At 40.1% G+C, this 24418-nt stretch overlaps 2 protein-coding genes across 3 annotated transcripts; both read left to right on the forward strand.

Moving 5' to 3' along the window:
- The first annotated feature begins 782 nt into the window (after positions 1-782).
- Positions 783-15132, forward strand: LOC119087267 (endogenous retrovirus group K member 19 Env polyprotein-like). Of its 2 annotated transcripts, XM_037201995.1 has the most exons (4): positions 783-850; positions 5787-6343; positions 7183-7278; positions 14165-15132. In XM_037201995.1, the coding sequence occupies exons 2-4, from the start codon at positions 5896-5898 to the stop codon at positions 14242-14244; spliced, it is 624 nt and encodes a 207-aa protein (XP_037057890.1). In that variant the 5' UTR covers positions 783-850; positions 5787-5895; the 3' UTR covers positions 14245-15132. The 2 variants fall into 2 exon arrangements, with proteins under 2 accessions (XP_037057890.1, XP_037057891.1); XM_037201996.1 differs by lacking the exons at positions 783-850; positions 7183-7278 and having other exon boundaries at positions 5881-6343.
- LOC119089164 (endogenous retrovirus group K member 113 Gag polyprotein-like) lies at positions 922-2509 on the forward strand. The gene is given in 2 exon segments (XM_037211447.1): positions 922-1772; positions 1774-2509. Coding segments are annotated over 2 exon segments (1566 nt in total). The 3' UTR covers positions 2489-2509.
- Positions 15133-24418: the final 9286 nt, after the last annotated feature.

A 24418-nucleotide genomic window follows, 5' to 3' on the forward strand; every position in this document is an offset into this window, starting at 1 on the left:
AATTACCTAGAGCTGCTCCCATATATGGGAGGCTATGATGAAGTTGGGAATAGATGAGTGAATCATGAAGGAAAGAAACAACTTTGGAGTGATTTGCCTTTTATGGAAAGGCTAGCCAGGACTAGAAAGCCTTGGTGCCTTTATAGTAAGGAAGAAAGACAGCAGATCATAGAAAATATGAAGCCAGCCCTAAGGTATTGGTATAGAAGGGTATATGACAACTGGAAGGATAAGTGGATATATAGGAGTGAGGAAGAAATAAATGAAATTATACAAAAAGTATATAGAGGGTGAGTTAAACCTTGGCTGGTAAAAATCTAGTTCCCACAGATGTGGTCTTTGGCGTGAGACAGATTTCACAAAATTCTGAGATCATGCCCTTAAGCAACAACCGCAATGAACTCCAAGCTGCGGAAGTGATACACAGAAATAGATACTGATGTGCTTTGTTATTGTCTCTTGCACTACACAGAAATAGATACTGATGTACTTTGTTATTGTTTTTTGCTGATTCTGAAGTAATTGTAAAAGTTAACAGTCTGATGTAACCCCCTGCCAAGTTCCTTGATTGTAAAAGAATATAAGCACTGATTTTGCAGAAGTAAATCTGCAGCAGCACATCAACACATTGTGTGTCTGTCTGTCATTTCCTCGCTGATTCCTGACTTCTCCTCGAGCCTTCTCCCTGGTTCTCCCGCAGTGGTGGTCTCCCTCTGGGTGGTCTGCGGCAGGTGGCGCCTGAACAGGGACTTGAAGGACAGGTAATCTTTCCCTCTTTTCTTTCTCAGAAGTCAGGTACGGTTCTTACCAGGGAGCTGCAGTCCCGCCAGTAAAGGATCACCGGTTAAGAGTAAGTAATCAAGGAATCATGGGGCACGCATTGACTAAAAATGAGAAAATGTTGGTTATATGATACAACGCATGTTAACCAAATCAGGGTTCCGGACATCAGTTTCAGATGTGGAACAGTTTATTGAATTTCTAAGAAAGACTAGCCCTTGGTTCGTTGAGGAAGGCTCCTTGACTTTAGATGAGTGGAAGAGAGTGGGGAAAGAAATGCGTAAATATGTACAGACCAATGGCGAAAAGACTCTGCCCCCTCAAGCATTTCAATTATGGTTTCATTTGAGGGATCTCTTGTCAGAGACAACCCCGTTTCAGGGACTTTGCAGGGAAACTGCTTCTGATCAGGGGGAATCCCCTATCTACAATGAAGTGGGTCAGGAGGAAGGAGACGAGGAAGAACGTATGCCGCTCACTGCCTCTGCTCCTCCTCTGCAGTATAGCACTAGGAAAATAGAAGACAATAATGATAATTGGGGTCTTGATGACCAACAAGCAGAGCAGGAATGGGAAGACGATTATCGGGATCACTCTGATAATCCCCGATCTCTTAAGGTGATTGGCACTACAGCCAGTAAGCGACCGGTGCCAAAGCCAAGAAAACATCCTCCTTTGCCACCTGTTGGCTTCCAAGGGGCCATGGCAGAGGCACGCAGGACGGGGGACGCCTCTTTTGGGATCTTTCCTGTAACAGAATCATGGGATGATGAGGGTCCTGTATGGGAGCCCCTCTCATTAAAAGTTTTAAAGGAACTACAATCTGCAGTAAAAAGTGTTGGGGCTTCTGCTCCCTACACACTGCAAATAGTGGATGTGGTTGCCAGCTCTTGGTTAACACCCTATGACTGGATGCAAACCGCAAAAGCCACTCTCAGCCCCGGGGATTATATCCTCTGGAGGACTGAGTATGAAGACAAGAGTAAAGAAACTGGTACAATCCCTTAAGAAGCGTGGCCCTAAGCCCACTATGGCAATGCTCATGGGGACAGAGGATTAAGCCACCCCACAATCACAGACCAAGATACCTAGAGATATCTTGCAGTTGATAACAACCAACGCTGTACAATCATGGCGTAAGATTCCTCCTCAGGGAACCAAGGGAGGAGCATTGGCTAGCATTAGGCAAGGTACTGAGGAGCCTTACCCAGAATATATAGCTAGACTTGAGGAAGCTATTTTTAGAATGCTCCCTCCCTCTGAGGGAACGGACATTCTTTTAAAGCAGTTAGCATGGGAAAATGCCAGTGCTCTCTGTCAGGATCTGATTAGGCCAATCAGAAAAACAGGAACCCTGCAAGATTATATTAAAGCATGTCAAGATGCCTCACCGGTTGTAGTTCAAGGAATGGCCTACGCCGCAGCAATGAAAGGACAGAAATTTAGCGCCTATATAAAACAGACATATGGGAATGGCAAGAAGGCCACCCAATCTCCTACTTGTTTTCAATGTGGAAAAGAAGGACATATGCAAAAAGATTGCAGGCAGGGAAACAGAGCAGGACCCAAAAAGGGGGTTCCTGGCCTATGCCCTCGCTGCAAAAAAGGTAAACATTGGAGAAATGAGTGCAAATCAAAATTTCATAAGGATGGAACTCCCCTAGGTAGGGGAGGTTCCGATGATGATCAAGAAGAGACAAAAAACTAGGTCAGGGGTGTTCTCCTAACCCCGCACCAAAGGGAGAGGAGGCCAAGCAAAGGGCACCTCCCTTAGGGTTAAACCCTGATGCTCCAGAATTTACCATTCATGATTTGCCTAGAGCAACCCCAGAGAGTGCTGGCTTGGATCTTGCTAGCACTAAGGATATGATATTATCCAAATGGGATGGAGTGACATTGGTCCCCACTAATGTGAAGGGCACTCTGTTGCCACAAACTGTAGGGCTAGTCATTGGACGAAGTTCCAATTATCAAAAGAACTTTGAAGTTCTACCAGGAGTTATTGATGCAGATACAGAAAATACAATCAAGGTTATGGTAAAAACTTTAGCTGAAACTATTCAAATTCATTAAGGACAGAGGCTAGCTCAATTGATTCTTTTACCTTTTGTTAAGTTACCCAATCCTGTTATTAAAGGTGCTCGGGGGCAAGGGCAGTTTGGATCCACTGAAGGTGCATTCATGATACAGGATCTCGGGGAGAGACCCTTTAAATGTATTATGATCAATGGACGAAAGTTTTGGGGTCTGATGGATACAGGTGCGGACAGGATCTGTATAGCTGTCTCAGATTGGCCCAATAGCTGGCCCGTCCATAAGACAGGTTCCTCTTTGTTAGGGCTTGGCTCTGCTTCAGGAGTTATGCAGAGCACTGCATTATTAAAATGGAAGAGTGAAGGCAGGGAGGGATTGATTCAACCTTATGTGCTTCCTTCTCTTCCCTTTACACTGTGGGGAAGAGATATTTTAGATTCCATGGATATAAAGTTAGTAACCTCAGACCAAATTAGTCATCAAAATTTTTCATAGGGGCCACTGCAGAACATCTATATGCAGATAAAATAGAATGGCTTACTCAGGAGCCCGTATGGGTGAGTCAGTGACCCCTAACAACAGAAAAAATACAGGCTCTAGAACAGCTGGTGCAGGAACAATTACAAAAAGGACACATAATAGAGTCCAATAGTCCATGGAACACTCCCGTCTTTGTTATTAAAAAGAAACCAGGAAAATGGAGACTGTTGCAGGATCTTAGAGCAATTAATGCAGTCATGAAAGACATGGGACCTCTACAGCCTGGTCTGCCCTCACCTGTGGCTGTGCCACAAGGATGGCATATAATTGTCATAGATTTACAGGATTGCTTTTTTACCATTAAACTTAATCCCTCAGATAGTAAATATTTTGCTTTTAGTGTTCCCTCAGAAAATTTTAAACAACCTTTTAGAAGGTATCAATGGATTACTTTACCACAAGGAATGAAAAATTCACCCACACTATGTCAAAAATTTGTGGATCTGGCCTTACAAAAAATAAGACAGGAACATCGTGATTTGTATCTTATTTATTATATGGATGACATACTTTTGGCTCATAAAGATAAAACCCAGCTGGAAAAAATATTAGAGGAAACTATAGAGACACTGACTATATATGGTCTAGTAATAGCCCCTGATAAGGTGCAAAGAGATAGGCCTTTGAATTATTTGGGTCAAATTATTAAAGAAGGTTATATTACTTCTCAAAAGGTTTCCATTAGAAGAGATAAATTAAAGACTTTAAATGATTTTCAGAAACTATTAGGTGATATTAATTGGCTTAGACCTTATTTAAAAATTACCACTGGTATGTTAAGTCCGTTGTATTCGATTTTGCATGGTGATTCAGATCCAAAATCTAAACAGGAATTGACAAAGGAAGCTGTTGAGGCTTTACAATTAGTGGAACAAGCCTTAACTGAAGCTAAAGTCAAACAAATAAATTATGAAAAACCTTGGTCTTTACTAATTTTTGCAACCTCCTACACACCTACTGCCTGTCTTTGGCAGGACGGGGTGTTGGAATGGCTACATTTACCACACACTCAAGCAAAAATGTTAGCTGATTATCCATATTTGTGTTCCCTGTTAATTTGCAAAGGCCACAATCGATCTAGGGAATTGTTTGGAAGAGAACCTCAGAAGCTCATTATCCCTTATAATAAGGCACAATTAGAAAATTTATATCAATTTAATGAAGATTGGATATTGGCATTACAAAATTATACAGGCCAAATATTATATCATTACCCTAGACATCCTATAATAGAATTTACAAGGCATGTGGAACTGATATTTCCTGTCTGGTTCTCTCACAGCCTCCTAGATCATGCTGTAAATATTTTTACAGACGGCTCTTCCACAGGAAGAGCTGCGGTTTTCACCCAGACACATGGGCTGTGGGTAGAGGAAGGAGAAAAGACTTCTGCACAGCAAGCAGAAATTAGGGCAGCTATTTTGGCCTTTAAAAAGTTTTCTCAAGAGCTTAACCTTTTTACAGATTCAAAATATGTAGCTAATTTGTTTCCAGCATTAGAAACTGCTCTTTTATCAGGGAAGTCCCCTATTTTACCATTTTTGCAAAAATTACAGAATTTGGTACACAATAGATCACAAAAATTTTATGTGGGACACATAAGGGGACATAGCAAATTACCTGGCCCACTGGCTCAAGGAAATGCTATGGCAGATCTACTAACACAGAATTCTTTAGGAGCCTTTACTATACAAGAAGCTCAACAGAGTCATGCAATGCATCATCAGAATGCATCTGCTTTGAGGAAAATGTTCTCTATAACAAGGGAACAAGCAAGACAAATAGTGAGGGAATGTACACATTGCCCTCCAATACACCACCCACCAAAAATGGGTGTAAACCCTAGAGGTTTAAAACCAAATGTTATTTGGCAAATGGATGTGACTCATATCTCCTCCTTTGGTAGGATGGGATATGTCCATGTTACAGTGGACACTTATTCTCACTTCACTTTTGACTCAGCCAGGACTGGGGAAGCAGTCAAAGATGTGGTTCAACATCTCACGCAATGTTTTCAGATTATGGGCCTTCCATCACAAATAAAGACAGATAATGGGCCAGCATATACTTCTAAAGCATTTGAGCAATTTTGCAACCAGTGGGGAATTGCTCATGTTACAGGAATACCCTATAACCCACAGGGACAAGCTATCATAGAAAGAACTCATCAAAATCTGAAGTTACAAATAGAGAGGCTGCAAGCCTCAAATGGGTACTTTACTCCTCATCACATTTTGTCACATGCCCTATTTGTGCTTAATCATCTTAATACTAATGACAAAAGACTCACTGCAGCCCTAATTCACTGGGATCGTGAGTTCCACAGTACACCTCTGCCATTGGTGTACTGGAAGGATTTATTGTCTGGCACATGGAAGGGACCGGATGTCCTCATAACCGCGGGACGAGGGTATGCTTGTGTTTTTCCACAGGATGCCGATTCCCCCATCTGGATCCCGGATCGCCTTATCCGACCTGCAAAGGGAGAAAAGAAGGTGCAAGCGCCGCTAGAGGAAGCAACAGAAGAAACTGGTGACAGAAATGAAGAAGATGAAACTCGGCAGCGAGAAACCGAAAGTGATTTGGTCGCAGATTCGGCTTCTGACTCAGAACGCGAAGAAGCTGCTAATTGAGCAGGGAAAACCCCTCACCGCTTCATTTTATTTCATTGCCTTTTTGTCTTTGATCTCTGCTCCACTCCCGGTAGCTCAGGGAGTTTCCTATTGGGCGTATGTTCCTAATCCCCCGATTATTCAGCCAGTAGGATGGCTTTATCAGGAACCCATCAAAGTGTTGACAAATGATTCAGTCAGGTTGGGTGGAGCTCAAGATTCTGACGCCCGAAGCAGCTCCTCCTCTTTAATAAATTTTGAGGGCAGAGCAGATTCACTACCAATCTGCCTGACGCTGCAAGGGAAAGTGCCTTACGGCTGCTTTCCGACATCTTATAGAACCTTCCTGACTGACGGTCCAGACAAAGCGAGTGCTGGTAGGCGATAGGTTTGGGAGCTATGGGTACAAACTTTAGGAGACAGACTGTATAGAGATAATTTTACTCAAGTTAATACTATTCCTATAACTCCTGACATTCAAAAATATAGAGACAGGGATCAATTTTGGGATTCTTCCTTGTCCAAGTTTCCAGCTTGGTTGACTTGTGGCTTTCCTAATGCTGCTGCGTGGTATGAACCACAGGGTCGTTGGATGTGCTTAAAGTTTGGGACTACTCTAATTCCAATGACAAAGGAGAGACTTATAAAAATTACTTGAATACTCAAAAAGAGAAATTTCATGAGTATGTCTTTGAGGGACATGGAGAGCCCCTTAGGAGATGGTTCTCTCCAGGCCTTGTCGAACCTACATGGTTTGCAAAACAAGACAACATCACTAGAAAATATTCTGATTTATTTAGGCTTGTTACAGCTGCCAATATGATGCTAGAGAAAAAGCCTAACCATACTCAACCAGAGGCCATTGGTCTTCGAGCCTGCATATCCTACCCTAATGCTTTTCTCTTGGCACAATCTTCCTTTGTTAATATTTCACAAGATGGTAATTCATTTCGGATAATTTGTAGTTCTTGTAAATTAACAAATTGTACCACTTCCTCGGAGCCGAAAGATTTGGGAACTGTGATTATAGTTCGGCGACCTCCTTTTGTCATGTTGCATGTGGAACTAGGCCCTGAGCCTTGGTATGATAATTCAGCCTTACAAGTATTGAATACTTTGAGAAATTTGATTCAGCCAAAACGGTTTGTTGCTACATTAATTTTGGGCATTACTGCATTAATTTCTATAATTACTACTTTTTCTGTTGCAACTACAGCTCTAGTTCAAGAAATTCATACTGCTCATTATGTGAATACTCTTAATAAGAATATCACTATGGCATCCTGCCCCCGACTTCCCTTCTGGACCAGAGGTGAGTATCCGGCTCCAACCCGGACCCCATCCCTGGGCACCAGCCACTCCGGGAAGACCTGCCCAACTTGGCCACAGGCTCTGGCCACCGGGCAGGTCCCCTTCTAGCCCCACCGGGAGGGATCCCCTTCTCCTAGCCCCCCGGCAGCCCCTGCAATCTCCGCGCCCTGCCCCCACGCCCATCTGCCCAAGACCCCAGCCACTTCCTGAGACTTAGAGACCAGCCCCCAGCTCCCATCCTGCCCCAGACTTCCCTTCTGGACCAGAGAGAGTTGGACAAGAGAACTCTCTTTTGGATGAGAGAGAGAGACTTCCTGAATCTGTCAGCTCTTTCTGAAACAAGTACACTGATAAGACCAAGAAGGAACCAAGAGGAGATGGGCAGACGTCAAGGCAGAAGTACATACAACAAAATGAAGAGCAATACAGCATCACCAGAACCTAGCCCCCCTCCAACATCTAGACCTGAACACCAAAAATTGGAAGAAGCAGAAGAAAGTAGCCTTATGAGTAACTTCATGAAGAAGGTAGAGACTTGTATAGAGGAAAAGACAAGAAAATTGGAAGAACACTGTAAACAACTAGAGGAAAGGGCAAACAAATTAGAAGAAAACAATAAAGCCCTCCAAGAAAACAATAAAGTCCTCCAAGAAAACAATAAATTCCTGGAAGAAAACAATAAAGTCCTGCAAGAAAACAATAAAGCACTGAAAGAAAATCATGAAAAAGTAATGAAACAAACAAAGGAAACAGTCCAAGAACTGAAAAGGGAAATTGAAAAAATAAAGAAGACACAAACAGAGGGAATGCTGGAAATAGAAAACCTGAGTAAAAGATCGGGAACTTCAGATGCAAGTATAACCAACAGAATGCAAGAGATGGAAGAGAGGATTTCTAGCATTGAAGACACAGTAGAAGATATAGTTTCATCAGTCGAAGGAAACACTAAAGCCAACAAAGTCATGAACCAAAATGTCCAAGAAATTTGGGACACCATGAAAAGACCAAACCTATGAATTATGGGGATAGAAGAAGGTGAAGAATGCCAACTCAAAGGCACAGAAAATATATTCAACAAAATTATAAAAGAAAACTTTCCCAACTTAAAGAAGGAAATGCCTATGAAGATACAAGAAGCCTATAGAACACCAAACAGACTAGACCCCCCAAAAAAGTCCCCTCAACACATAATAATTAAACAACTAAATGTACAGAATAAAGAAAGAATATTAAGAGCAGCCAAGGAAAAAGGCCAAGTGACCTATAAAGGTAAACCCATCAGAATAACACCCGACTTCTCAATGGAGGCTTTGAAAGCCAGAAGGACCTGGACAGATGTAATGCAGACACTAAGAGACCATGGATGTCAGCCCAGACTAATATACCAGCAAAACTTTCAATCACCATAGACGGAAGGAACAAGACATTCGAAGACAAAGCCAGATTTAAACAATACCTATCCACAAACCCAGCCCTACAGAAAGCACTAGAAGGAAAATTCCAACCAAGGGAAGTCAGATACACACTCGAAAACACAGGCAATAGATAAAGCCACAACAGTAAACCCCAAAGAAGAGAAGTACACACACACTACCACCAAAAATAACAGGGATGAAGAATCACTGGTCATTAATATCCCTTAATATCAACGAACTTAATTCACCTATAAAAAGACATAGACTTACAGAATGGATACAAAAGCAGGACCCATCTTTCTGCTGCATACAAGAAACACATCTCAAATTCAAAGACAGACACTACCTAAGAATAAAAGGCTAGGAAAAGACTTTTCAATCAAATGGTCTTAAGAAACAAGCAGGGGTAGCCATCCTGATATCCAGCAAAATAGACTTCAAACTAAAATCAATCAAAAGAGATCAAGAAGGACATTACATCCTCGTCACAGGAAAGATCGACCAAGATGAAGTTTCAATTCTGAACATATATGCCCCAAACACAAGGGCACCCACATATGTAAAAGAAACATTACTAAAGCTTAAACCACATATAAAACCCCACACATTAATAGTGGGAGATCTCAACACCCCACTTTCACCACTGGACAGATCTCCCAAATCGAAACTTAACAGAGAAATAAAGGACTTAACTGATGTCATGACCCAATTGGACCTAACATATATCTACAGAACATTCCATCCTAACAAGAAAGAATATACTTTCTTCTCAGCACCCCATGGAACTTTCTCTAAAATCGACCACATACTTGGCCACAAAGCAAATCTCAACAGATACAAAACAATCAGAATAACCTCCTGTGTTCTATCAGACCACCATGGTTTAAAGCTAGATTTCAACAACAACAAAAACTACAGAAAACCTACAATCTCATGGAAACTGAATAATGCTCAACTGAATCACCAATGGGTTAAGGAAGAAATAAAGAAAGAAATTAAAGACTTCCTAGAGATCAATGAAAATGAAGACACCACATACCCAAACTTATGGGACACTATGAAAGCAGTGTTAAGAGGGAAATTCATAGCACTAAATGCCCACATAAAGAAGTTGGAGAAATCCCACACTAGTGAATTAACAGCACATCTGAAAGCTCTAGAACAAGAAGAAGCAAAGTCTCCCAGGAAGAATAGATGCCAGGAAATTATCAAAGTGAGAGGTGAAATTAATAAATTAGAAACTAAGAGAATAATACAAAAAATTAATGAAACAAAGAGTTGGTTCTTTGAGAAAATCAACAAGATAGACAAGCCCTTATCCAAACTAACCAAAAGACACAGAGAGAGAATCCAAATCAACAAAATCAGAAATGAAAAGGGGGACATAACAACAGACATTGAGGAAATCCAGAGAATTATCAGGTCATATTTCAAAAACGTCTACTCCACAAAACTGGAAAACCTAAAAGAAATGGACATTTTTCTGGATAGATACCACATACCTAAGTTAAATCAAGACCAGATAAACTATTTAAATAGTCCAATAACCCCTAAGGAAATAGAAACAGTCATTAAAGGTCTCCCAACCAAAAAAAAGCCCAGGACCAGATGGCTTAAGCGCAGAATTCTACCAGATCTTCAAAGAAGAGTTAATACCAATACTCTCTAAATTGTTCCACATAATAGAAACAGAAGGAACATTACCAAACTCCTTCTATGAGGCTACAATTACCCTGATTCCTAAACCAAACAAGGATGCAACAAAGAAAGAGAACTACAGACCGATCTCCCTCATGAACATTGATGCAAAAATACTCAATAAAATACTGGCAAACAGACTCCAAGAACACATCAGAACAATTATCCACCATGATCAAGTAGGCTTCATCCCAGGGATGCAAGGGTGGTTCAACATACAAAAGTTCATCAATGTAATATACCATATAAACAAACTCAAAGAAAAAAACCACATGATCATCTCACTAGATGCAGATAAGGCATTTGACAAACTCCAACACCCCTTCATGATAAAAGTCTTGGAGCGATCAGGAATACAGAGAACATACCTAAACATAATAAAGGCAATATATAGCAAACCAACAGCCAACATCAAATTAAATGGAGAGAAACTCAAAGCAATTCCACTAAAATCAGGAACGAGGCAAGGCTGTCCACTCTCCCCATACTTATTCAATATAGTACTTGAAGTTCTAGCCAGAGCAATAAGACAACATAAGGAGATTAAGGGGATTCAAATTGGAAAGGAAGAAGTCAAGCTTTCCCTATTTGCAGACGACATGATAGTACACTTGAGTGACCCCAAAGATTCCACCCAGGAATTGATAAAGCTTATAAACACCTTCAGCAACATAGCAGGATACAAGATCAACTCAAAAAAATCAGTAGCCCTCCTATATACAATGGACAAAGAAGCTGAGAAGACAATTAGAGATACATCACCCTTTACAATAGCCAAAAATGACATAAAATACCTTGGGGTAACACTAACCAAGCAAGTGAAGGACCTATATGACAAAAACTTTAAGTCCCTGAAAAAAGAAATTGAAGAAGATCTCAGAAAATGGAAAGATCCCCCATGCTCATGGATAGGCAGGGTTAACATAGTAACAATGGCAATCTTACCAAAAGCAATTTACAGATTCAATGCAATCCCCATCAAAATACCAACACAATTCTTCACAGACCTGGAAAGAACAATACTCAACTTCATATGGAAAAACAAAAAACCCAGGATAGCTAAAAGAAACCTGTACAATAAAACAACCTCTGGAGGCATCACAATCCCTGACTTCAAGCTCTACTATAGAGCTACAGTAATAAAAACAGCCTTGTATTGGCATAAAAACCAACATGTGGACCAATGGAATCAAATTGAAGACCCTGACATTAACCCACACACCTATGGACATATAATTTTTGACAAAGAAGCCAAAAGTGTACAATGGAAAAAAGAAAGCATCTTCAACAAATGGTGCTGGCATAACTGGATATCAGCGTGTAGAAGGCTGCAAATAGATCCATATCTGTCACCGTGCACAAAACTTAAGTCCAAGTGGATCAAAGACCTCAACATAAATCCAGCTACTCTGAACCTGCTAGAAGAGAAAGTAGGAAATAGTCTTGAACTCATTGGCATAGGAGATCACTTCCTAAATATAACACCAGTAGTGCAGACACTGAGACAAACAATCAGTCAATGGGACCTCTTGAAACTGAGAAGCTTTTGTAGAGCAAAGGATATGGTCAACAAGGCAAAGCGACACCCTACAGAATGGGAAAAGATCTTCACCAACCCCACATGTGACAGAGGACTGATATCCAGAATATATAAGGAACTCAAGAAATTAGACATCAAAAGGACAAACAGTCCAATTAAGAAATGGGCTTTAGAACTAAACAGAGAATTCTCAACAGAGGAAACCCAAATGGCTGAAAGACATTTAAGGAATTGCTCAACTTCCCTAATCATCAGGGAAATGCAAATCAAGACAACTCTGAGATACCACCTTATGCCTGTCAGAGTGGCTAAGATCAAAAACACTGAAGACACTTTATGCTGGAGAGGATGTGGAACTAGGGGAACTCTCCTCCACTGCTGGTGGGAATGCAAGCTTGTACAACCACTTTGGAAATCAATATGGCGCTTTCTTAGAAAATTGGGTATCAATCTCCCCCAAGATCCAGCGATACCACTCCTGGGCATATACCCAAGAAATGCTCAATCATACCACAGGAGCACTTGCTCAGCTATGTTCATATCAGCATTGTTTGTAATAGCCAAAACCTGGAAACAACCTAGATGCTCTTCAACTGAAGAATGGATAAATAAATTGTGGCATATATACACAATGGAATACTACTCAGCAGAGAAAAACAATGACATCATATGGTTTGCAGGCAAATGGATGGATCTAGAAAAAATCATCCTGAGTGAGGTAACCCAGACTCAGAAAGACAAATATGGTATGTACTCACTCATTGGAAGATGCTAGATGTGGAACAAGGATGACTGGACTGCTACTCACATCACCAGTGAGGCTACCTGGAAAACGGGACCCCAAAAAAAGACATGGAGAAATGGACGAGATCTACATGAACAGCCTGGTCATGAGTGGGAACAATGAAGGGTGACGGTCGAGGGAAAGAGAGTGGGAGATCCTAGCTGGATCAAGAAAAGAGAGGGAGAACAAGGAATAGGAGACCATGGTAAATGAAGACCACAAGAGAAGGTGAGAAGGGGAGGAAGCAGAGAGCTAGGGAGGCCCACGGAGATCCACAAAGATACCCCCGCAAAAGACTGCTGGCAATGGTGGCGAGACCACAGGAACTGACCTACTCTGGTGATGGGATGGCCAGACACCCTGATAGTGGTGCCATAAAGCCCATCCAAGGACTGAGGAATCTGGATGCAGACATCCATGGCTGGGCCCCTGGTGGAGCACTGGGAGTCTAATTAGTGAGAAAGAAGAGGGTTTATATGAGCGAGAATTGTTGAAGCCAAGGTTGGATAAAGCACCGGGACAAATAACCAAATGAATGGAAGCACAGTATCTATGAACCAAAAGCTGAGGGGCCCCCAACTGGATCAGGCCCCCTGAATGGGTGAGACAGTCATTTGGCTTGATCTGTTTGGGAGGCAGCTGTGCATTGGTGCCAGGCCCTGGGCTCGTTGCATGAGTTGGCTGTTTGAATCCTGGGACTTATGCAGGGACACTTGGCTCGGTCTGGGATGGGGGGAATGGACCTGCCTGGACTGAGTCTACCAGGTCGACCCTGGTCCTCGGGGAGACCTTGATCTGGAGGAGGTGGGAATGGGGGTGGGCTGGGGGAGGGGTGGGCAAGAGGGGGAGAACAGGGGAATCTGTGGCTATTATGTTGAACTGAATGGTGTTATAAAATAATAATAAAAAAAAGGAATTGAAAAAAAAAGAAAAAGAAAAAAATCAACATTTAACACATGCATATTAAAAAAAAAGAATATCACTATGGCTCTGCTTGAGCAGGAGGCTATAGATAAAAAATTAGAGTCAAAAATTAATGTTTTAGAAGAAGTGGTTTTGGCCTTAGGACAAGATATTTCTAACCTTAAGACCACAATGTTTGCTCGCTGCCATGGTAATTTTAAATCCATCTGTGTTACTCCATTACCTTATAATACTTCTCAGCCTTGGGAAAAGGTCAAGACCCACCTGCAAGGTGTCTGGCAAGATACAGATATTACTCATGATTTAGATGCACTTCAGAAAGATATCTCAGCTATGAGTCAGGCCCATTTGCAGATAGGAGGTTTACAAGACCTAGCTTCAGAAATAGAAAAGGGAATCAAAGATTTGAATCCTATGGATTGGATTCAATATTTTATAGTCATTGGTGTGCTTATTTTACTAGTGGTACTGGTCATCTTTCTTTTCCCTTGTCTCATTAAATGTCTCTATACTTCCATAAAAACAGTGCAACAGGACGTGTTCGAGCTTCATTTTAAAAACAGAAAAGGGGGAACTGCTACGCCCACAGCTGTGACACATGTGTAGCTGTAGCAAAGCATGCCGCTGCGCTGGAGTCAGGCAGCTGAAGGGCTGAGGTTGAAGCTTCCTGGAGCGGGGCCTCAGGCAGTTTCCCCTGCAATCAGCAGTCGCCATGCAGCCTGAGGATTCCAGGAGGCCCTGGAGGACAAGATGGCCTTGGCGACAGTCCTTGTTGGCACTAATCATGCTTTTTCTCTGTATGTCTTTTCTGTGTCGGGGGGAGGGGGGGCGTTGGTGGACAGCCCCTAGGTGGACCCCTGAGAGTGGAAATTACCTAGAGCTGCTCCCATATATGGGAGGCTATGATGAAGTTGGGAATAGATGAGTGAATCATGAAGGAAAGAAACAACTTTGGAGTGATTTGCCTTTTATGGAAAGGCTAGCCAGGACTAGAAAGCCTTGGTGCCTTTATAGTAAGGAAGAAAGACAGCAGATCATAGAAAATATGAAGCCAGCCCTAAGGTATTGGTATAGAAGGGTATATGACAACTGGAAGGATAAGTGGATATATAGGAGTGAGGAAGAAATAAATGAAATTATACAAAAAGTATATAGAGGGTGAGTTAAACCTTGGCTGGTAAAAATCTAGTTCCCACAGATGTGGTCTTTGGCGTGAGACAGATTTCACAAAATTCTGAGATCATGCCCTTAAGCAACAACCGCAATGAACTCCAAGCTGCGGAAGTGATACACAGAAATAGATACTGATGTGCTTTGTTATTGTCTCTTGCACTACACAGAAATAGATACTGATGTACTTTGTTATTGTTTTTTGCTGATTCTGAAGTAATTGTAAAAGTTAACAGTCTGATGTAACCCCCTGCCAAGTTCCTTGATTGTAAAAGAATATAAGCACTGATTTTGCAGAAGTAAATCTGCAGCAGCACATCAACACATTGTGTGTCTGTCTGTCATTTCCTCGCTGATTCCTGACTTCTCCTCGAGCCTTCTCCCTGGTTCTCCCGCAGTGGTGGTCTCCCTCTGGGTGGTCTGCGGCACCTCATAGAAGGAGTTTGGTAATGTTCTTTCTGTTTCTGTTGTGTGGAACAATTTAAAGAGTATTGGGCCGGGTGGTGGTGGCACATGCCTTTAATCTCAGCACTTGGGAGGCAGAGCCAGGTGGATCTCTGTGAGTTCGAGCCCAGCCTGGGCTACCAAGTGAGTTCCAGGAAAGGCACAAAGCTACACAGAGAAACCCTGTCTCGAAAAACCAAAAAAAAAAAAAAAAAAAAAGACAAAAAAGATTATTGGTATTAATTCTTCTTTGAAGATCTGGTAGAATTCTGCATTGAAACCATCTGGTCCTGGAATTTTTTTGGTTGGGAGACTTTTAATGACTGTTTTTATTTCCTTAGGAGTTATTTGTCTATTTAAATAGTTTATCTGATCTTGATTAACTTAGGTATGTGGTACCTATCCAGAAAATTATCCATTTCTTTTAGATTTTCCAGTTTTGTGGAATATAGGTATTTGAAGTATGACCTGATGGTTCTCTGGATTTCCTCAGTGTTAGTTATTATGTCTCCCTTTTCATTTCTGATTTTGCTAATTTGGATGCTCACTCTCTGCTTTTTGGTTAGTTTGGATAAGGGTTTGTCTATTTTGTTGATTTTCTTAAAGAACCAACTCTTTGTCTCATTGATTATTTGTATTGTTCTCTTTGTTTCTACTTTATTAATTTCATCTCTCAATTTGATTATTTCCTGGCATCTATTCCTCCTGTGTGACTTTACTTTTTCTTGTTCTAGAGCTTTCAGGTGTGCTGTTAAGTCACTAGTGTGAGATTTCTCCAACTTATTTGTGTGGGCATTAAGTGCTATGGATTTTCCTCTTAGCACTGCTTTCATAGCATCCCATAAGTTTGTTTGTGGTATATTCATTTTCATTGACCTCCAGGAAGTCTTTAATTTCTTTCCTTGACCTATTGGTGATTCAGTTGAACATTATTCATTTTCCGTGATATTGTAGGCTTTCTGTAATTTTTGTTGTTGAAATCTAACTTTAAACCATGGTGGTCTGATAGAACACAGGAGGTTATTCCATTTTTTTTTTGGTTTTTTTGAGACAGGTTTTCTCTGTGTAGCTTGGCGCCTTTCCTGGAACTCACTTGGTAGCCCAGGCTGGCCTCGAACTCACAGAAATCCACCTGGCTCTGCCTCCCGAGTGCTGGGATTAAAGGCGTGCACCACCACCGCCCGGCTATTCCAATTTTTTGTATCTGTTGAAATTTGCTTTGTAACCAAGCATATGGTTGATTTTATAGAAGGTTCCATGGGGTACTGAGAAGAAGGAGTATTCTTTTTTGTTAGGATGGAATGTTCTGTAGATATCAATTAAGTCCATTTGAGTCATAACATCAATTAAGTCCCTTATTTCTCTGTTAAGTTTCCATTTGGCAGATCTGTCCAGTGGTGAGAGTGGAGTGTTGAAGGCTCCCACTATTAATATGTGGGGTTTTATGTGTGATTTAAGCTTTAGCAATGTTTCTTTTACATATGTGGGTGCCCTTGTGTTTGGGGCATAAATGTTCAGAATTGAAGCTTCATCTTAGTGGATCTTTCCTGTGATGGGTATGTAATATCCTTCTTCATCTCTTTTGATTGATTTTAGTTTGAAGTCTATTTTGTTGGATAAAAGGATGGGTACACCAGCTTGCTTCTTAAGACCATTTGATTGGAAAGACTTTTCCCAGCCTTTTATTCTGAAGTAGTGTCTATCTTTGAAACTGAGGTGTGTTTCTTGTATGCAGCAGAAAGATGGGTCCTGCTTTCATATCCATTCTATAAGCCTGTGTCTTTTTATAGGTGTATTAAGTCCATTGATATTAAGGGATGCTAATGACCAGTGACTGTTTTTTCCTGTTATCTTTTGGTGGTAGTGTGTGTGTACTTCTCTTCTTTGGGGTTTACTGCTATGGGGTTATCTATTGCCTGTGTTTTCATGGGTGTTATCTGACTTCCTTAGGTTGGAATTTTCCTTTTAGTGCTTTCTGTAGGGCTGGATTTGTGGATAGGTATTGTTTAAATCTGGTTTTGACTTAGAATGTTTTGTTCACTCCGTCTATAATGATTGAAAGTTTTGCTGGGTATATTAGTCTAGGCTGGCATCCATGGTCTCTTAGTGTCTGCATTACATCTGTCCAAGTCCTTCTGGCTTTCAAAGTCTCTGTTGAGATATTGGGTATTATTCTCATGGCTTTGTCTTTATAAGTCACTTGGCCGTTTTCCTTTCTGCTCTTAATACTCTTTCTTTATTCTGTAGGTTTAGTGTTTCAATTATTATGTGGTGAGGGGACTTTTTTTGGGTCTAGTCTGTTTGGTGTTCTATAGGCTTCTTATATCTTCATAGGCATTTCCTTCTCTAAGTTGGGAAAGTTTTCTTCTATGCGCTTGTTGAATATATTTTCTCTGCCTTTGAGTTGGTATTCTTCTCCTTCGTCTATCCCTATTATTCTTAGGTTTGGTCTTTTCATGGTGTCCCAGAGTTCTTGGACATTTTGTGTTATGACTTTTTTGGCTTTGATATTTTCATTGACTGACAAATCCATTTCCTCTATTGTATCCTCTACACCAGAGATCCTCTCTTCCATCTTTTGTATTCTGTTGGTTATGCTTGCATCTGTGTTTCCTGTTCATTTACTCAGGTTTTCTATTTTCAGCATTCCCTCTGTTTATGTCTTCTTCATTGTTTCTATTTCCCTTTTCAGGTCTTAAACTGTTTCCCTAACCTGTTTAATTCCTTTTTCATAGTTTTCTTTAAGGGATTTATTGCTTTCTTCCAATTTTTTATTTGTCTTTTCCTCTAATTCTTCCAATTTTTTGTTTGTCTTTTTCTCAATTTCTTAATTGATTTCTTCCACTTTTTTGTTTATCTTTTCCTTAATTTCATTTTTTCTTGAAAGGTCTCTACCATCTTCATGATGCTATTCTTATGGTTGCTTTCTTCTGCTTCTTCTGTCTTATGATGTTCAGGTCTTGCTGTTGGAGGAGGGCTAGTTTCTGGTGATGTTATATTGCTCTTTGTGTTATTATTTGTACTTCTGCCTTGATGTCTGCCCATCTTCTCCTCCAGTGTGTATAGGAGGTGCCTGTGTATGAGTGAGTTGCTGTTGGTCCACTCTGAGCTTGTTGTGTCTGTGTCTCAGGGAGCCCTTCTGGGCCTAATCTTAGCTCTTGGTCTAATTGGAGCAGGCAGATTCTGTGTCTCAGGTAGCTGCTCTTGGGTCAACCAAAGCTAGTGGATTCTGTGAGTCACAGATGCATTCTTGGTCTTCTCAGGACTCTTGGTCCAGTGAGAGGTGGCAGATTCTACTTCTCAGAAAGCCACTCTTGGTCTAACGAGGGCCAGAAGATTCCCTGTCTGCTGAGGTTATTCTTGGTCCAGTGACAACCCTTTGTCCAATGAGAGTTCTCTCTCTCTAGTCCTGAATAGAGCTGGGGGTTGGTTTCCTAGCCTCAGGAAATGGCTGGGGTCTTGGGCAGATGGGAATGGGGGCAGGGTGTGTAGATTGCAGGGTCTGCTGCTGAGGGGTCTTGGTGAATGAGGAGCCTTCCAGCAGGCATCCTGCCTGCTGGGCAGCAACTGGGGCCAAGTTGGGCAGGTGTTCCTGGGGAAAGGCTGGGGCCCTGGGATGGGTCCTAGGGGCGGGCCTCACTGGGTATAAACACAGTCACTCACCTCTAGGTCCAAATTGAGCTGGGGGTTGGTTTCCAAGCTCAGGAAAGCCTTTCCATCTTTTGAAACTCCCGCTGCTACTGCTACCACTATCATTCTGTGCACAGATAGCACCACCATTGTTCCGTGTATTACCTCATTTGTTGTGATCCTGGCAGCTCTGTCCAGTACTCATGTACTAACCCAGGGGTTGCCTGGGTTAGTGTTTGATTCACAGCATCCCATTTAGGGAGCTGAATCAACTCACACCAGGTCTGTTTTGGTGCTATACCTGTGACTCCTACTGGCAAAACATTAATACCACATCCCAAAATCATTGAGTTTGCCAGCCATTCTCTCAACCTGGTCAATTATATCTGGAACAGCTGGACACTTAGGACAATCTCTCTAGGATCTTGTCTTAGGTAAATTACTTGATAACTTTACCCCTTAAACTGATAAATGAATAAATAAATACATAAAAATTCTTTACAAATTTTAAGTCTCTCACACAATGTCAGATAATATAACTAGGAATGTAAAATCTTCTTTGCTTGTACTATGGATGAAATTTTATGAGATATATATAATCTTCCTGGGACATATACAATTTTTGCTGTATTGGTGATCAGTATAGTAATTCATATCATATCACTGAAAAATTGGTTTAATAAGAATACCAACAATGAGACATTAATGGGACTGATATAGACTTTGCAAAGTGGTAATGAGAGCTTACACAAAAGGATTCTTTATTTGGAATCTACTAATTTGCTAAAACAACTTCAGTCCACTAATAATAACTGGATACAAAATTTAATTCCATTGATAACAAATGTGAATACCTAATGGATAAAATGGCAAATCTTCAGAGCAAACTTAATGTCACACAGATAATTTCTAAGGAGGAATGATCATCATAATTTGATAGAATAAAGTCTTTGGAATCATATGTTTCTGATGAACATAAAAAGTCTTTTGATTACATGAAGTCACTGAAATTATTTATAGTACAGGAGACACAGAGTCTAGAAAAAGCTGTGATTAATCAATTTCAAGTTTTGGAGGAATCTGCTAGAACTGAGAATAAGGGTGATAACAAGCAGAAAGTCAAAGCTATAGAAGTCATAATATCACCAGTACCTTACTGAGTTAGAGTTGACTTACCAAAGGTAACAACAGGTGGTGTTCATGTTATAGTTTACCCTATCACCATTTGTGAAAAGCCAGAAAGTGATAAATATCCTGCAGGAATGTAGAATATATCTGGCAGTTTGTTCATATGAGAAATTTAAATAATATCAAGGAAGCTGTAGTTATGTATGGTATACATTCAACATATGTGAAACAGATGTTAAATACATGATTTTTTAGAAACAGCATCATGCCTAATGATTGGAATCAATTAATATCCACTGTGTTGGAAGACAGCCAGCAGATACAATGGAAAAAACTGGTTACAAGAAGAAGCTAAGGCCCTTGAGCAGCAAGGTTAGTTTAGAGGTTTTGTGATCTCCCAAGATCAAATTCTTGGCAAGGGTGTTTCACTGATATAAATGCACAGTATACCTTTGATGAGCATACATTATCCATATGCCCTACAGCAACCTTAAATGCTTGGGAAAAGATTTCAGAACCAGGGAAACCAACTGAGGAATACAAAAGAATACAAAGGAATACAAAGGAATTCCAGGGGTCAAAAGAATTGTTTACTGATTTTTTTTTTTACAAAGATTGACCAAGACTATAAACAAAACCAAGAATTAAGATCAGTATTAACTCAATATTTGGCTTTTGATAATGCTAATATAGACTTCAAAAGGACACTTGCACCTTTAAAGATCAGATCAGCAACCATAGAAGAATAGAGCCAATACATTAACAATATTGGGTCTCTTAACTATTGTGATGAGGCTTGGATAAGAGAGGTGATTTCCAAAGGTGGAAGGAGGCATCAAGGTACCAAATGTTTTAAGTGGTACACCATCCCATAGAAAAAGAAATTGTACACTGGGTGCCCCTATAATCAATGTTTCTTATAGAAAAAACCCGAAGAGGAGACCTGAACCTTCTGGATTATGCAGAAAATGTGGCAAACACTGACATTGGACCAATGAATGCAGACCAACAAGAGACATATGAGGTAACCCTTTATCATCACGAAATACCCCAGAGGGCTTCTCACTGTCCCCCAAATAGAAAGCTGTCCAGTCATTTTCAGTCACTGTGGAGGAAATCCCTCCCCCCCCCCAGACAATTAAATAATCCAATGCCTAATGTAAAGAACAAACTGCACTGGATTATAGAACAGTTCTGATAGATGGATCAAAAACTCTGAAAAGCACCATAGAATGAATATTTTGGCAGACTTCCATAAATGAACAAAGACCAAAGCTTAGAGTATGAATTAATAACTTTATTTTAGAAGGCTTAGTGGACACAGGTGCAGATATAAGCATAATTATGCCAAAATCCTGGCATTAGAATTGGCCTTTTCAGGAGGTAGATGTCCAGTTTATAGGGATTGGAATCATATCTCAGTTAAAACAAAGTATGAGATGAGTTACTGCATAAGGCCAGAAGGACAGAGAGGAAGGCTGAAGCAATATGTATCTAATGTAGCAGTGAACTTTTGGGGCTGAGATCTGTTACAGTAATGGAATACAAAGATTAAAATTCCTCCATTCTCAGAAGTGCAATATAGACCAATTCATGTATCTAGGAATAATATTATAAGACACTATAAAAATCAGCCACCAACCTTTCAGGATGTACATAAACAGCACAACCACCATTGAACTCTCAGAGGTACCAATGGCCCTACCTTTAAAATGGCTAACTGATAAACCTGTCTGGGTGGGACAATGGCCTGTTACATAAAAGAAAATAGAAGCCATAGAACAGCTAGTTCAGGAGCAGTTAAGTATTCAACATATTGAAGAATCTACCAGCCTTTGGAATTATCCTGTATTTGTTAATAAAAGGAAATCTGGTAAATGGAGAACGCTAACAGATCTGAGAGCCATTAATAAAGTAATTCAGCCTATGGGATTTCTACAAAATGCGATGCCCTCACCATCTCTGTTACCCAAAGAATGACTTATTATAGCTATTGACTTAAAAGACTGTTTTTTTTACTATACCTCTACAAGAAAAGAATAGAGAAAAATTGGCCTTCACAGTACCCACTAATTATAATTCCCAGCCAATCAAAAGATATATCAGTGGAATGTCCTCCCACAGGGAATGTTAAATCTCCTGACCCTGTGCCAATATTTCTTGCAAAACCATTGGAAACAATTCCTGCCAAATCTCCACAATCTATGATTTACCATTACATGGATGTTATTTTAATCGCTGATCCTAAGTCAGATACATTAGAAAGCACGTTTGAAAAAGCAAAGAAAGTTCTGCCTTGCTGGGGGTTACAAATTCCTTCCAAAAAGATACAAAGAAGAGATTTTTTAATTACTTAGGATACAAGATAGATCTACAAAAAATTATAATCCAAAAGGTACAATTCAGGAGAGATTAATTGCAAACTCTTAATGATTTTCAAAAATTGTTAGGAAGCATTTCCAACTTACAAACTATCAATGGAATACCTAAGTATGGACTGGTAAATTTGGCCAATACCCTTTCCAAGGGGACAAGGAATTAAATAGTCCAAGAGAATTATCAGCTGATGCTGTGAGGGAAATGGCTCTAGTAGAGAAGAAATTATGAGAGTCACGTGTGGATTGTGTGAATCCAGAACTTCCCCCCCATTTTTCTTTATTAAGAAATTTTCTACTCACTCCACATATCACCCACAGGTTCCATCTCCTCCCTCCTCCCAACCCCGAGTCCTCTCTCCCAAGCCTTTCCACATCACATCCCCACATCCCCCAAATCAAGGTCTGAAAATCTATATCTCTTTTAAATCTAGAAATGTTGTGGTCCCAGTTCAATTATAAATAAACTGGCTTTCAAGTTGGAATGTGGCTCTCTCCTTCTCTAAACCCAAGTATGTTTCTAAAGAAATATGGAGATTCTGTCTCATATCAGAAGAGCCAACTGGTGTGAGACAGAAGAAAACCAATAATCTAGGGACCATCTTGTTGTCAAGATTCTATTTTTCTCCCTGCTTAATCTTGATTTCTTGGACTCCTTCCTCACATGTTACATCATCTTAATATTCAAACTTTTCATTTTGATATAAGTAATGATTAAGTTTTCCATAGTGAAAAATAAATCTTTCCAATAGCAATCTCTGAAGTCTCCAGAAGGAGAATGGGGCCCCACAACAACTCTACCCTGTAACATAATGATGACATGGACCAAAAAAACACTACTCAGTGATCAGCTTTGGACTGCAAACTCTTCAGAATAGTTCCAAGATGAGATAGTCCATCATATTACACTTCTAGCCAGAACCACAGATAACCTTACCCATTACTATGAGCCTGGCTACATACATTACAACTAGTCCTATTGAGATTTAACCATTTGGCCTCCTGCAGGATCCCACAGAGATACCATAACTCTCTAAAAAGCAATTTCTTGAAATTTCTGAGACCAGACAGAGACAGCTGGCAGCATGGACAGTCACCTAAAGATTCTCAGCACCATTGCAACACATCAATTTTTGGCTACAGGCCTAGAATATCTGACAAACCATTTTCAGAAGCAGGAATTTTGAAAGACCATCTTACCCTGTCTTGTTCAGCAGTTTCTTTTCCTTGTGTCCTGCTTGTCAGGAAAGCAATTTTAAGAAAACAAAGCTTCTTCTCATAGAAGTTTTCATTTTTCTCATGGCCATGAATAAGTTGTTATAAGGGCTGTGGGGAGACAATAAAACTTAGAGTCAGGATTTTTTTTTTAGAAAAGAAATAAGGGGAATGGATAGGTATAGTATATTAAGGTAGATTATTATATATACTAGTGAACTAATTTAGTAAGCCATTAGCCTTAGATAATTTGCACTGATATGGATTCTTGCTTATTGATACAAATGTAAAATATTTTCTACTCCTATTTAAGATAATTTGTATATTCATACAAATTCAAAACTATAAATGTCATATTGTACACATGTTCCCACTCCTATCTGAAATATTTTGTATATTGATACAGTTGTAAAATTATAATTGTCATATTGTCTGTGTGTATTCTCTGCTTTGGATATTTGGTGTATTGATACATATTTAGGATATTGTTATCATATTGCACTTACATTTCTACCTCTGTTAAAGATATTTTGTATATTGTCACAATTTTGAGGTCATTGTCCTTATATTTGTACACCTCTTTACGGACTATTTACCTTGATATATGAACCCTTAGCTTTTAGGTTATTTAGATAGATAAGGCTTACAGATTAATAATCACCCATGATTGTCATATCTATAGTTATGTTACTTAAGGTTTCCAATTTACATAAGCATATGTCCAATGAATAGGCAATCTTCAAATACTTCATAGACCTAGAGAATATGGCATTTAAGTGTTTTGATAACTTAGAATTCTGTTGATGTGAAACACGATT

Source organism: Peromyscus leucopus, chromosome 1 (assembly GCF_004664715.2).
Source record: "Peromyscus leucopus breed LL Stock chromosome 1, UCI_PerLeu_2.1, whole genome shotgun sequence".
NCBI classification, from domain to species: domain Eukaryota; kingdom Metazoa; phylum Chordata; class Mammalia; order Rodentia; family Cricetidae; genus Peromyscus; species Peromyscus leucopus.